The sequence below is a fragment of the Gobio gobio genome (genome assembly GCF_949357685.1).
Source record: "Gobio gobio genome assembly, chromosome: 7".
Lineage (NCBI taxonomy): Eukaryota > Metazoa > Chordata > Actinopteri > Cypriniformes > Gobionidae > Gobio > Gobio gobio.
The window spans coordinates 53,401,335-53,417,485 of NC_137103.1; the positions used below are offsets into that span (position 1 = coordinate 53,401,335).

A 16,151-nucleotide genomic window follows, 5' to 3' on the forward strand; every position below is an offset into this window, starting at 1 on the left:
TCTGACAGTGGCAAGTCTTCTAGTAGTTGTGCAAAGTCAAATCTGAATCATGTTGTTGAAATATTTTGTCCCGTTGCTTTTGGCTCTCTATGGGCTTCTCCCCATGCTTCTCCCTTGACTTTATCGGACTTTATGCCTCCACGTCCCCCCGATTGCCTCATAGACAGTAAAAGATTGCCTGCGAGCTTCTCCTCGGGTCTATACGGTAATTTGCTCAACGCGACACGGTCGCGTGGTTATGAAGCAAATCGTTAGCCTATATTTTACATAAACCGCTTCAACGGGGCGATAGTGTCAGATACAAGGTAATGGAGCCTTTTATACATTGTCGTGTTTGTTTAGAAATAAACAATGGACAAATGGAGTCTTTAAACGCCTCAGATGTAAAGATATTCACTGTCAAAGTGAGGCCAGAATGAATGGGAGTCAATGGGATGCTAACAGCTGGTGATGGCTTGGTCAGCAACGGCGGCCCTTATGGAAGGTACGCTTTCCGGGTGTAGGATTTCCCCCTTGGTTTTATTCAGTGCCACATCTTTTCGAGTAAACTCGACCCTGGCGCCTAGAGGGTTAAACACACTGGTTTGTGATGCAAATAGTTTTACTGGTTACTGCAATTCTTGTATTTATATATAATGAATCTGGAGTCTGGCACATTCAAGGAAAATGGCTCATTTCCTCGTTGTAAAATAAGGTGTATAGTTGAAGTTGTGTAGAATTGCTGATGATAGTTTAGCTCTGAAGATCTCGCGTGTCTGGCAGAAATCGCACGGCAGGCGGCTCAGATGAAGCTGATGCGTAAGCTGGAAAAGCAGGCGCTGGCACGAGCAGCCAAAGAGGCCAGGAGACAGCAAGGTGAGCGCGAGGTTTTTAAGATGTTTCGGGTACACTTTCTAAATCTGCTCAACATTTTCCTCTGAACTTTCAGCCATCATGGCAGCAGAGGAGCGGCGGAAACACAAGGAACAAATGAAGATTCTGAAACAGCAGGTCAGAAATCAGCCGATGGCCACACTTTCTCCTGTTGTTTCATGTTTGTGGGACCCACTTTATATTAGGTGGCCTTAACTACTATGTACTAACATTTTAATTAATCATTTGATACAATGCACTTATTGTGTACATACATGTTTGTACATTGTACTTACATTTTAAAAATACCTGCATGTAATTACGTCTGTAATTAATTTCTGTAGTTACATTTGTAATTACACAGTTGGCCCTTCCCTTACACCTAACCATACCCTTAAACTTCCCCATCCCACCACACCTGTCCCTAACTCTACCCGTATCCCACCTCAATATCAGCAAAGGTGTTTTGCAATACAATTTGAACACAGTAAGTACATAGTACTTAAGGCCACCTAATATAAAGTGGGGCCTGTTTGTGTTTAGTGTGTACATCGTTGCTTTTGACACTTGGGATAAGCATTTATGTATCGATGCATAAAATACCCGTGGCTTCACATTTCATCACTGAAAAAATCCAGACCGCAGTTCATTCGTCTCTCATTCCCGGCTTTTTCCACAGGAAAAGTTCAAGAGAATCCAGCAGGTCCGTATGGAGAAGGAACTCCGTGCTCGGCAGATTTTTGAGGTACGTCGAAAAAAAGTTTAGATTGTGAAATGGTATAAATGTCATTTTTTAATTATACCTTTCAAAAGATTTTTTCATGCTTTTTAAAATAAGGATTCTTCTGCTCACCAAGGCTGCGTTTATTTGATTAAAAATACAGTAAAATCAGTAATATTGTGAAATATTTTTTTATTTATAATAACAGCTTTCTATGTGGATATATAGTAAAGTGTAATATATTCCTGTGATCAAAGCTGAGTTTATCATCATTACTCCAGTCTTCAGAGTCACATGATCCTTCAGAAATCATTCTAATATGACGATTTGAAACATTTATGATTATTATCAATGTTGAAAACAGATTCTTTGACGAATAGAAAGTTCAAAAGAACAGCATTGATCTGAAATGGAAAGCTTATGACATTATAAATGTCTTTACGGTCACGTTTGATCAGTTTAATGCATCCTAGCTGGATAAAACTATTCATTTCTTTCAACAACAACAACAAAAAAACAGTCTGATTGGTAGTGTACTATGTGTAAAGCTTTCCATTTATGTAAATATATATACAAATATTTATATATAAATATATATATTTGAAAAGTGTATGTACAGTACAATTAAATGCTTTAAAAATAGTATGATTATAAAACAAACATAAATGATCTACATGCAAAACCAAAATAGGTGTGTGTGTGCGTGTGCGTGTGCGCTTGCGCGTGCGCGCGCGTGTGTTATAAATATTTCAAATTAAATACTTAAGTATTATAAATTAAATATTTATAATAAATGCAAAACTAACATTTTAGTTTACAAACTATTTGAAATGCAGTGGAAAGTGTTTGAAAAGCCAGTTTTGTCATCAGTTTTGATGACTTGTGGGAAACGGTAGTAAATAATGACTGACGTGTGTCTTTAACTTTAATCAGAAGAAGTTTCTAGCAATTCTCAAACTGATGGGAGCAGATTGTTTATTCCTGTTGCAGATTAGGCCATTCCTGGATGACACAAGTTTTTAACATTAGGAGAAGATCCACAAGCATGTTCTTTCTGTCAAAACCCATATCCCTGAAGTGTGTTTTATTAGATTGTGCTGGTTTGAACCCTGTGAGAAGCCAAATATAGTTTGAGTTTTTAGCAAAAATGAATTGCATAAACCTGATATAGTTTTACCATACATTTTTCTCACCATGAAAATAGTCACTGAAGCTGGCATAGCATTAAAAAACCAAACAAACTGATATTTAATCAGATAATGTGTATATTAGAGACCTCTTTTGTCTCCAGTCAGATAGTGGCACTAAAACTGAACAAATATTCCTCCTGAAGCATCCACATCAGTCTTAAGACGAGCAGTTCACACTATGACCATGTTTCACACTGACACGGTGGGTTAATCAAGCCTAACTGCGACTACTCGCAATCATTTTAATGTGAATTTAATTGATTCTTTCAGGGTTTAAGGTAATTTTAAAGCTCTGCTTGTGTTTTTTCATTTGAATGTACTGGGACAGAAGGGATTGTCATCTTGATTGAAGCACAAGCTTGTAATATTAATCAGTCGTTTCTTCCAAGAAGAGGTTCAACAGTTTTATTTGAGCATTTTATTTTTTAATCGATTATCTAATGAATATACATTTTGTCTCTAGGGCTGAAATTTCTTTTGATTATTTTAACTAGAATTTTATACTTCTTAAACTAAACATTTTAGATCTGCTTCTCTATAATGACACTGGTTTGAATGAGGTTTCCTCTGATTGGGGCAAAGTCATCCTTTTAAGCCGTTTCAATAAAAAACTAAAATATGGAATGTCTATCAAATGTCATCAGAAATATGACAAATATTGATATGCTTTTTTTTTAATTCTCTAATTCATACTGTACTACACTTATTGGTGAAGTTGTCATAACTTATGTCAAATGTTTTCATATTAAATTGTTAATTATTATATTATGTTATATTATATTATATTGTTATATTAATTACATTATATTAATTACTTTATATTATGTTATATTATATTATTATATTATATATTATTTTATATTATGTTATATTATATTATTATATTAACTATATTATATTAATTATTTTATATAATGTTATATTATATTGTTATATTATGTTATATTACGTTATTATATTTTTATATTAATTATACTATATTAATTATTTTATTCTATATTATGTTATATTATATTGTGTTAGAGTATGATATGTTATATTATGTTATATTATATTAATTATTTTATATTAATTGCTTTATATTATGTTATATTATATTATTATTATATTAATTATATTATATATTATTTTATATTATGTTATATTATATTATATTATATTAACTATATTATATTAATTATTTTATTCTATATTATGTTATATTATATTGTTATATTATGTTATATTACATTGTTATTATATTATATTATTATATTAATTATTTTATTCTATATTATGTTATATTATATTGTGTTAGAGTATGATGTTATATTATGTGATATTATATTATTATATTAATTATTTTATAGTATGTTATATTATATTGTTATATTATATTATATGAATTATTTTATATTGTTATATTATATTGTTATATTATATTATATGCATTATTTTATATTGTTATATTATGTTATATTATATATTATGTTATGTTGTATTATATTATGTTATATTATTATATGAATTATTTTATATTATATTATTTTAATTATATTATATTAATTATATTATATTAAATTATATTAAATTATATTAAATTATATTAATTATATTATTATATTATATTATATTATATTATATTATATTTATTATATTAATTATATTATATTATATTAAATTAATTATATGAATGAATTATGTTATATTAATATTGTATTAAGTAATATAATGTCTGTTTATGTTCACAGGCTAAAAGAAGAAAGAAGGAAGAGGCTGCCAACGCCAAAATACTAGAAGCTGAAAAACGAATAAAGGTTTTTATTTTAGTAATTGATGTGTTTATTAATTTACTGAAGCATTTCTTCTGAATATCGGATGTCTCTTTCACCTGCCATAAGACCTGTTCATGTCATTCCATGTTTTCTCCCATAGTTTCCAATCCTAATTGGATCCGTTACCTTATTAAAAATAAGTCCAAACAGTGCACGGTCAGATAGATGTTACTCAGGAAAAAATACACCATGTTGGTGGTTTGATTTATAGATAACAGCGATGATTGAGAAATAGTTTTCAAATGATTCAGTTGAAATATTGGATGACACTGTTTTTTCATATTCTTAGGGCACATTTTATATCCATTTGGATGCATTTCCGTCAGTTACACACACAGATTGAGTGAGACCCGAGACGCCATTTTTCATTTTACATTAACACTCAGGTGCCACCCGACCATACGCCTGTCAATCAAAACCCAGCCATTTCAATATACTGCGGAAATAAATGCAGACAATCCTATCTGTTTATGACATCCCTCCATCTGCATCTCTTTCCCTCTCCCATCTCACTAATGGAAAGAAGGCCGTTTTCATTTATTTTCTCTCTGTCTGAAGGAGAAGGAGCTCCGTCGACAGCAGGCCATCATCCTGAAGCACCAGGTATGAGCAAACCCTCTTCACACACACACACACACACACACACACACACACACACACACACACACACACACACACACACACACACACACACACACACAGTATTTCACACAATAATGCCTCAACTCTCTGCTCTTATTCTTTTATATGATTATTTTAAAGGAGTCACTGAGCCAAAAATGAAAACTCTTCTGTCATTTGATTATTTTTATGTTCTTTTTTGGCTCAGCTATTCCTCTAAATGCATTGTGGGTAATCACTGTAATGGGGAGTTGCATTGATTTATTTATTTTTGTTCTTGCCTTTGCCAACTCTCTCTGCCAGGAGTTGGAGAGACATAGACTAGATATGGTATGGGTATGTTTACTTTTGAACATCTAACACATTGTGAAATGCTTGATTGGGGTGTTTTGCTCCATGTTGCACATGTGACTTACCGCTTGGACTTCGCTCACATTCCTCTTGCATGACAATGCCCTGCATCTGCTTTCATCTGCTTGCCAAACGAGAGAGAAATCTTTTCGTCTGGCTCTTTTCCAAAACCCAGTGAGCTGCCTATTTTAAGGCATCATAGAAACAAAGCATAAGTCTTTTGAGACGTGTTCTTGGACAGCATTGCATATATCATTTGCAGAGAAAGGAATATAGTATTTATTCATATTTTGAATTAATATTTTCAGTTTTCATTTTAATTTGAGTCTTTAATCATTTTAAGGTGTCCTTGTTACAGGGTAATTATCTATTTAAGTATGGAGTAATAATTGTTAACTACATGTACTTACTGTAGGTTATGGTTAGTTGTGTGTTATTATGCACAATTTATTGTAATTACGTGTAAAAAGGAGACTACAATAAAGTGTTACCATATTTTTTTAAATATTTCTATTTAGCCTTATTTTATTTATTTTTATTACTTTGTGATTTATTTATATATTTAGGGATATAAAGTAGGGAATAAATTAGTAGGAAATATATAATACATTTAATTTATAATATATTTAATATAAATATATATGCACATATATATATGCAAATTACAATTAGTTAAAGTTTTACTAAATGAATATTTTGTATTATTTATAAAAGAATGTATATTATTTATTTATAAAAAAATAAAAATAAATACAATTTAAAAAAATGTATTAATGAATGAATAAAGGAATTATTTAATAATAATAAAAAACAAATAAAAAGAGATACAGTGTGTGTGTATATATATATATATATATATATATATATATATATATATATATATATATATATATATATATATATATATATATGTATGTGTATGTATGCAAATTAAAATATTATACATATATTTTAATATTTGTTATTATTTATTAAATAATTATATAAATAAATATATATATATATATATATATATATATATATATATATATATATATATATATATATATATATATATATATATATATATATATATATATATATATATATATATATATATATATATATATATATATATATATATATATATATATATATATATATATATATATATATATATATATATATATATATTAATTAATTAATTAAAAAAACATTTTTTATAGAGTGAAGGAATTATAAAAAATATATATATATATATATCATCTCGTATTATTTATTATAATGATTATATATATATTAAAAACATTTATATTAACTAATAAAGACATTTTTAAAAAAATTAAATGAATGAAGGAATTATTTAATAATAATAAATATATATATATATATAATTTTTTTTTGTTAAATTGAAAATTATTTCCTATATATATTTGTATAATTTATTTATCAATTAATTAATTTTTTTATTTATTTTAAACCCATTTTTAGTATAAGTTTAGCAGTTTTAGTTAAGAAGATAGCAACACTGCCATACAGTACTGAAAATTATTTACAAAAGTAGTTGAATCCAATTCATTTCAATTCAAAAATTGTGTTTGTGCTGGATATTTCACGCGTGAATTAGAGAGCCATTAGTCTAGCAACATTTGTCTAAACTCTATTGAAATGAGCTGAGAGTGAAGTCTCCTCTTCACATGTGGAGCTCTAGTGATGGAGGGTTTCATGTCTTAAAGGCAGCTCACTGTACTGGAACAGAGTCATAATCTAATATCTGTAACAGACATCAGTCACAAGATTTCCACCTGTGCCGATGGTTCATATCATCATCAAGCCTTCAACATCATAAACATTCATTCCGATTCCTGCTTGTTTTCCATTCGTGATATTCAAGAACATCCGACCCCTGAAGCGTGTGTGTGTTGTTTTATATACATACAATGCTTTCCTGAAGACTCTGGGGGAAGTATAACGTGTCACTCAGCAGCTGTAAAGAGTTTGTTGGATTGGGAACCGCTGTAAGTCTGCTGTGTGTTTGAATCTTGATCTGCTTCCTGTCTGTCCTGCACTAAAGACCTCCAGCTGCCATAGAAACCCGAGGCTTAATGTGTAACACCTGGAATAACTTTCTGCCAGATGTTTAGGAACTGACCAACTGACCCGCGCTGGTTAACTGATCTGTTATTATGGTCTGCTGTCGTCTCAAGGCCCGTTCACACCAAGAACAATAACTATATTAGCGTCCACACCAACGCTTATTATAAGTGCGCCTGTCTCTTTAAATGCTCCAGGAAGGATTCTGATTGGCTGTCAGTGTTTCTATCAGCTGGATGAAGAGACTCCAGTGATGGCGTTTCTCTGTGCCGCTGTGGTGCTGTTCATATTTCCAGCGATATCTTTATGGTTATTGTTATGGTGTGAAGGGTCTGATGGCTGCTCATTGTTCACTGTACAGTTCGTCTCTGTGTCTTATTTCATCTGTTCATCTTCGCTCTGTTTTTTGTTTACTTTTTATTTGATTTGATGTTCTTCTGTTCTTTTTTTTTGCACTTTTATTTTGTTTTGTTTGTTTTTTTATTTATTTGTTCTTTTTAGTTTTTTCTTTTGTTTGTTCTTTCTTTCGTTCATTTGTTCTTCTTTTGTTCTTTATTTTGTTTGTTTGTTCTTTCTTTCTTTTGTTTTTTATTTCTTTTGTTTGTTTGTTTGTTTGTTCTTTCTTTCATTCGTTTGTTTCTTTCGTTCGTTCTTTTATTCTTTCCTTCTTCCATTTTTTTTTTTTAGTTTGTTTGTTCTTTCGTTCGTTTGTTCTTTCTTTCATTTGTTTGTTTCTTTTGTTCTTTTATTCTTTCCTTCTTACGTTCTTTCTTTCTTTCATTTGTTCGGTTGTTCTTTCTTTCTTTCTTTCTTTCTTTAGTTTGTTCGTTTGTTCTTTCTTTCATTTGTTTCTTTCGTTTGTTCTTTTATTCTTTCCTTATGTTCTTTCTTTCCTCCTTTCATTTGTTCTTTCTTTCTTTCATTTGTTCAGTCGTTCTTTCTTTCTTTAGTTTGTTTGTTTGTTCTTTCTTTATTTGTTTGGTCTTTCTTTTGTTTGTTTGTTCTTCCATTCATTCTTTCTTTCATTCTTTTTTTCATTCGTTCTTTTATTCTTTCCTTACGTTCTTTCTTTCCTCTTTTCATTTGTTCTTTCTTTCTTTAGTTTGTTTGTTTCTTTCTTTCATTCGTTTGTCTCTTTCGTTCGTTCTTTCTTTTATTCTTTCTTTCTTTCCTTCTTTCATTTGTTCTTTCTTTCTTTTTTATTTGTTCGGTTATTCTTTCTTTCTTTCTTTCTTTCTTTCTTTCTTTCTTTCTTTCTTTCTTTCTTTCTTTCTTTCTTTCTTTCTTTCTTTCTTTCTTTCTTTCATTCTTTTGTTTTTTAATTTGTTCTTTTATTCTTTCCTTGCGTTCTTTCTTTCCTCCTTTAATTTGTTCTTTCTTTCTTTCTTTCATTAATTTGTTTCTTTTGTTCATTCTTTCTTTTTTCTTTTATTCTTTCATTCGTACGCTCTTTCTTTTTCATTTGTTCGGTCGGTTGATCTTTTTTTCTTTCTTTAGCTTGTTTGTTCTTTCTTTCGTTCGTTTGTTCTTTCTTTCATTCGTTCATTCGCTCTTTCTTTTATTCTTTCTTTCATTTGTTCGGTCTTTCTTTCTTTCTTTTGTTTTTATATTTTTTCTTGTTTGTTTTGTTTGTTCTCTTTAGTTTTTTTTCTTTCATTCCATCTTGTAATTGATTATTTTGGTTATTGTGTTTTCTTTTGTTTAATTGTTCTCTCCTTTTGTTTGTCCTGTGTATTTTTGTATTTTCTTCTTCCGTTAGTTTGTTCTTTCTCTAATGTCTCAGTGTTTGTTGTAGGAGCGGGAGAGACACCGGCAGCATGTGATGTTGATGAAGGCGGTGGAGGCCCGGAAGAAAGCTGAGGTGTGTTATACAGCTCCTTTTATCATTTCATCATTCTCTTTTACCCCTCTTTTCCGTTCTCCATCTGTTTCTCTCCCATGACTCACTACTTCCTCTCATCATCTCTCTTGTAGTGTCTCTTTTCTCCTCTGATCCTTCTTTCACTCAATCTCACAGACTATGAATGTGTGGATCAGTCTCTGAAGGTTTATCTCTTCAAACATGTTTCTGCAGGAGAAGGAGCGACTGAAACAGGAGAAACGAGATGAGAAACGATTGAACAAGGAGCGCAAACTAGAGCTCAGGCGGCTTGAGCTGGAAATGGCCAAAGAGCTGAACAAACCCAATGAAGACATGTGTCTGTCAGACCTGAAGGTCAAATCCTTTTTTGTGCAATGCAAATTTTTTCTGCATCATCACACTTTAAGCAATATGACTTAAGTACGTTTTATAATAATTTGTTATGCTTTTGTCCATGTTCAGCCTCTGCCAGGGCTGTCCCGGATAGCGGGTCTGGTGTTGCCGGGCGGATGTTTCTCAGACTGTCTGATGGTGATGCAGTTCCTGCGCTGCTTTGGAAAGGTCCTGGGGTTTGACCTCAGTGCTGACGTGCCGTCCCTCGGCGTGCTGCAGGCGGGGCTGTTGAACGCGGGTGACAGCATGAGCTTCATCCAGGACCTGCTGGTGCGCATGCTGTCTGCTGCGGTGTGTGACCCGGGACTCCCTGCAGGACACAGGGTGAGAGCAGAGCAGTTATACTGGATGCTTACATTTGTCTGGATCCAGCTCTGAACGCTGGGTACTGAATGAGTTCACATGTTTTGCTGCACAATTGTTGTGAAATTTCAAGCATTTAAGCAGAAGCCTTCAGATCTGAAGATTTTTGAGATTATGAGAAACTCAACCGTTATTTTTATTGATATATTTATTTACCTTTACAAAAAGCAAAGCGTTAATTGATGGAAAATGGACACACACACACACACACACACACACACACACACACACACACACACACACACACACACACATATATTAATGTATACATACATACATACATACATACATACACACACACACACACACACACACACACATATATATATATACACACATGCAGTGTTGGGCACGTTACTTTAAAAAAGTAATTATTAATAGTTACTAGTTACTTCTTACAAATAGTAACTGTGTTAGTAACTGAGTTGCATCATTATAAAAGTAACTAATTACCAGGGAAAGTAACTACTGTTACTTTTTTTTTTCTTCAAATGTTCAAATATGTCAAATAACTTGGATGCCCTCAATATTAGATATTTTAAATGAATGAATTGAACACTAAATAGAATAAATTACTATTATAAAACATTGTACATTAATGTACACTATTGTAATGTTGCTGTGGGACAATGTGAGAGACGCCTATCAAATTCAATTCATTATTGTAAATATTATCAGTACTATACTACTCCTTTGGTAGTGGAGCTCACGTTATCACCTGGGTTTTTAGCCACTAATTTTGTGTTGTGGCATATGATGATGTGAGGCGCTTCATTAGATTAGAACGACTTGCCACCGACGTGGAGAGACTCTTTCCTCCTGGGCATAAGTTGCACATTACATAAACATTCTGACCTTTCACCTCAACGAGGGAAAAGTAGTGCTTATACTTCCGGTTTGCGAAAGCTACCTTTGAAGTCGTTGGACTTGTCATCGCTGACTGTGCATATGCGTGTGCGTCAAAGGTGTGTGTCTGTGTGTGTGTGTGTGAGCTCAATTATAGTAACGCCACATTTTTTTTTCTCAGTAACGCTAACGGCGTTGTAACTGGAGAAACAGTCATTCGTTTGATTACTCGTTACTGAAAAAAATTATTCTGTTAGTAATGCCGTTTATCTATAACGCCGTTATTCCCATCATTGCACACATTATTAAATATATATTTCCACATTAAGGACACATGGAAAACCATTTACTGTACCTTACACTTGGGACAAATAGCAAATAGGCTTGTTTATATAACAGTACTATTTATGTATGTATTTATCATCAAGTTTACATGCATGTTAAAGTCTGTAGATTCTAGTGTATTCCTCACACACAATCAGTTCCTCCTCTCTTCTTTAAGCGTGGTTTTCTTTGTGGCTTCAAGCCGAATATCTCTCCAATAAAGAGCAAGAATTCAGTTCAGCCCCTCAGCAGATTGTCTGTGCTAATCTCGAATGCGTTCACAGTCTTAATAGAAAGCCTTTTGCGCCCTCTAAGAAACTCTTAAATTAACCGACCTAACCGTGCCTTTCCATTACCATGATAATTCTCTTTGAACACTGTCTTGCGGCCTTTGTCACACCAAATTCCTCATTGTATCACTTTGTTCTTTTGTTTGGGTATTTTGAATATATTTCAGGCTAAGACGGCTCTGGGAGACCATGTGACTAACGTTGGCTTGAACCGGCACAATGTCTCCGAGGTGCTGCAGATCTATATGGAGGCTCACTGTGGACTGACTGAGCTAGCCCCGCTGGCCGAGAGCTTGAAGACCAAAGCTTTCCAGGCCCACACACCCTCTCAGAAAGCCGCTATACTGGCCTTCCTGGTTAATGAGCTGTCCTGCAGCAAGACTGTGGTCAGGTGCGCTCATCTCATCTCACTTCATTAGCTCTGCATGCTTATGGTGGAACTGGTGTAGAACTGATGTTGGGGTGTAGAAGCCATTTTCACTCCAAAACTGCTTTAAAATTTCACGTTGAATTCAAAGTGTTACTTGCCAAATAGAGTGGATCTGTTTAACAGAAAACACTTGCCTGAAACACCTCTTGTTTTCTAGCAGACCCCAAAAATAAAATTGTGAACTAATATGGGCACTTTAATACATACATATAATTTAATATATATATATATATATATATAAAAAATAAATAAATAAATAAATAAATAAATATATATATATATATATTAAAATAATATAATATATTAAATTTTATATAATAATATTAATATTTATAAATGTATATAAATATATAAATAAATAAAAATATATAACAATAATATAATATATTAAATAATATTTTTATATAATATAATAATATTATATATTAAATAATGTTTATTAATTAATTAATTTAACCTAAATAAATATTTTTCAACTTCTTGTTTTAAACCTCCAAAAGTGTAAGAATCTGTCAATTTTATTTGTATTACCTTATGTAATTTTGCTTCCAGGTAAATGTGTCTTGGTTTAAAGATTTTTATACACATTATTTGTGTTTTACTGGAAAATACTGTGAAAAAATGGTTATAAAATATAAATAAAAATATTAATATAAATTAATTTTAGCAGACCCCAAAAATAAAATTGAGCTCATAATATGGGCACTTTAATATATACATATATAATATATATATAATGCATGCATAATTTAACTAAATAAAAAAAAGTTCTACTACTTGTTTTAACTACAAACCTCCACGAATGTAGAAATATGTCAATTTTATTATGTAATTTTGCTTCCAGGTAAATGTGTCTTGGTTTAAGAATTTTACTGGAAAATAACAAAATTCAGAAGAATTTCTTTTTTCTATGCATCATGATATACTATTACTGATATAAAATTACAATTTATGTAAGATTGGTCATACCACTCAACTCTGAAGGTGCTTATAATTTTGTTGGGTTTCATGCATGCAATTTAATTTTCTTTGTTGTCTTTTCTCAGTGAGATTGACAGAAACATTGACAGCATGACCAACCTGCGACGAGACAAATGGGTGATTGAGGGGAACCTGCGGAAGTAAGACACTTGTTTACGCCCATCACATAAACACACGCATTTCCTTCCTCTGATAATGTGAAACACAAAGTTTTATTAGTTTTCACATAGTGGTCACTAGTCTTCCTGTGGTCCATAATATACAGTTCCTATTTTTTGACAAAAATAAAGATGCACTGTTGCAATCACATTTAACTCACCCTATGGTGTAATATTAAAAAATATTCATTAAAAACAATGTAATTTGCAGCATTTCATTTATACGGAATAAAAACCTACACTCACCTGAAATTTTAGTGATGTGCAAATCTAGTTATAATGTGATCTATGATGTTTTGGTTAGTTTGCAATGCATCCTTTATTTTGGCCGTTGTTGTACAGACTGAGGAGCATCTACGCTAAGAGGACGGGAAAGCGGGAAAGCAGTGTTGGAGGAGAGGAGGGTCAAGCCGTCGGTACGCCTGCGAACAGCCGTAAACGCAAGCGCAAAGGAGGAGAGAGTGATGATGATGATGAGGAAGATGAGGACAGCGATGAACAGGGAGAGGAGGATGAAGACGAAGACTATTTTGGTGGAAAGAAAGGGAAGAAATCCGAGGCGTGTGAAGATGAGGTAGAGCGTGATCAAATGCATGAATTGAAAAGTTGTTTAGCTTGAATGCAAGATAAAAGCATCTGCTATAAGCATAAATGTAAATCTGTTTGATGTCAGATTTTCAGAATTAGTCATTTTTTCACTTTAGTGTCAGTAAATACCCCTTTTCCACACTGTAGTTTTGCGTTTGTGGTGTTTCCATAGCAAAACTGCCTTTTTGACTCAAAGGACCATAATGTCCTTCACAATATCTGAAGCCTAAGATTATTTCCTCCAGTGTTTCTGCTGTAATTAAAACGAAGCTTCTTTGTTTTAGCTCAATACTTGAGTAGCATGTCAGCTCTCAGTGTTGTTACGGTGTATTAAGAGCTGCTTTTTGCAGGATGAAGGTGATCAATCCACAAGCATTGAGGAGCTGGAGAGACAGATTGAGAAGCTCAGCAAGGTAAATACTCACTGCGAGGTTTTTTCATTCTATGCATGGGTGTAAAAAGTTTGAAAATGTGTGAAAATATGTTCGAAATACATGACGTACTGACATATACTGTTAGTAAACATCCTGATTTCCGACTCCACCCACACTGCTGAGAGCAGCGATTAGAGGAATATGTTAAGATGTGCTGCACACTTTCCACTTAAAAACAAAATAAACACAACAAAAATGACAGTGGTGAGAACATTTATCCGGCGTCCGTTCTTCGTACCGCTCTTAATACATCTGAGATGATCTGACAGATGTTTTAATCGTGATAACTGATGTCTGGCTAATTTGGTTCCTCTAGTGAATTTGCGGATTGGATTAAGTTATCTGAGATTACTGCACGTTCTTGTGTTCCCTGAAGAGGGCAGATGCATCGATACTCGAAACCACGATCAGCAATGCTGCGATTGGCTGGCGGCAAGACACCAACGTAATGACGTCATACAATTAAAAAAGCCACCTGGCAAAAAACTTGACAAAATTAAAAAACGAAAAAAACACAAATTTCTGGACCTTTTATAAGGAAACGACCAAACCAACATAAAAGTTATAATAGATAAATGAAATGTGCTCTGTTTTGATGAACATGATTCCCAATTATTTATAATCACGATTTTATAGTATTTGTACACCCTTTACATTATTTCAATGTTGTAATTTCATTCTTAATTCAATTTGAAGCAGATTTGTTACGTGACAGTATTAATTAAGGGTCAAGATCAAGTTATCTGCATCCCGTGCTGCATCAAGCCATCCCATAATATCCGTCACAACTTAAATGAATGCAGTAACTGTACAGCATGTGTGAAAACCTCCAATAAAATCATAAAGTAATTATTACATCACAAATAAACTGCTCAATCAAGTGGCTGTGTCTATAGTATTATACACAACATTATAATAATATTTTCAAATATATTTTTATATTATAATTATTTAAAATGATTATTATTGCCCCTGGTTCAGTAATGAACTCTTGTAATAAAGTAGCAGTGGCTGGGACAGATTTTAAGCATCACCTCAAGATGTGATCTAATCCTGTTTTCATGAAATAAGCCGCTCGCGAGCAGGTTTAAGCTTCTGGAGCTGTTGCTATGACAGCAAGTCCAGGATGAGCGTCGAAGAACCAAACAATCCAAGATCATGCCAAATCATCAACAATCAAATCCGGCTAACTGAGTTAGAAGAACGGACCCCTGATCATAGCGATGTGGATATGTTTGTTCAAGCTCTGCGATTCGGCACTCCTGTCAAGATTGCTTAAAATCAAGCCGCTTTACAGTATTAAACATGAAGGTATGTCTCTTTTAATTGGAATTGACCGTTCGCAAAGACCCTTTAGTTACTGTTGCTATGTCCGACAAGCCGCGCTCTAACACCACACACACACACTCATCATGTCCTCACGAGTCACGCAGTAAAAAACACATCACACTGATCGAAGAGCAAAGAGGACACTGACAACACACTGACAGACAGGACAGAGCAGGTTACTTTTAATATGAAACCGTCTCAACTCTAACATTTTGTCTTTTTTTTAAGAAATGCAAACAATTAATACCATTTTGTGTCTCTTTAATGTGTGGTTACAGGTCGCTGTAGCGCCTCAGTTAAAGCTGCTTGTGAACCGATCCTTCTAGTTAATTTATAGTATCAAATAAACATGAATCAACTTCAGAAGGAATGTTGTTTCAACTGCGGAAAGACGTCAGCACACACCGTTTTACAAGCTCAAGTCCACCGACGTTAATCTACGAACTCTCTTTACTGCTTTGTCTGACAAAAAAATGGCGGATTAGGCAAATGGCAGATTAAGATTGGTCCGATCTTTGTGACTGTATATTAT

General features: G+C 32.9%; 1 protein-coding gene across 1 annotated transcript in view; it reads left to right on the forward strand.

Annotated features, from left to right (window-relative positions):
- The window catches only part of baz2bb (bromodomain adjacent to zinc finger domain, 2Bb), a 140,227-nt gene that overhangs the window by 99,015 nt on the left and 25,061 nt on the right, over positions 1–16,151 (forward strand). Inside the window, exons 15-27 of the mRNA XM_079821432.1 lie at positions 763–855; positions 929–990; positions 1,532–1,597; positions 4,494–4,559; positions 5,136–5,180; positions 5,502–5,528; positions 9,418–9,483; positions 9,697–9,837; positions 9,946–10,200; positions 11,867–12,090; positions 13,176–13,250; positions 13,611–13,842; positions 14,207–14,269. Coding sequence (XP_079677558.1) covers positions 763–855; positions 929–990; positions 1,532–1,597; positions 4,494–4,559; positions 5,136–5,180; positions 5,502–5,528; positions 9,418–9,483; positions 9,697–9,837; positions 9,946–10,200; positions 11,867–12,090; positions 13,176–13,250; positions 13,611–13,842; positions 14,207–14,269 — 1,415 coding nt within the window. The remainder of the gene's footprint in view (positions 1–762; positions 856–928; positions 991–1,531; positions 1,598–4,493; positions 4,560–5,135; positions 5,181–5,501; positions 5,529–9,417; positions 9,484–9,696; positions 9,838–9,945; positions 10,201–11,866; positions 12,091–13,175; positions 13,251–13,610; positions 13,843–14,206; positions 14,270–16,151) is intronic.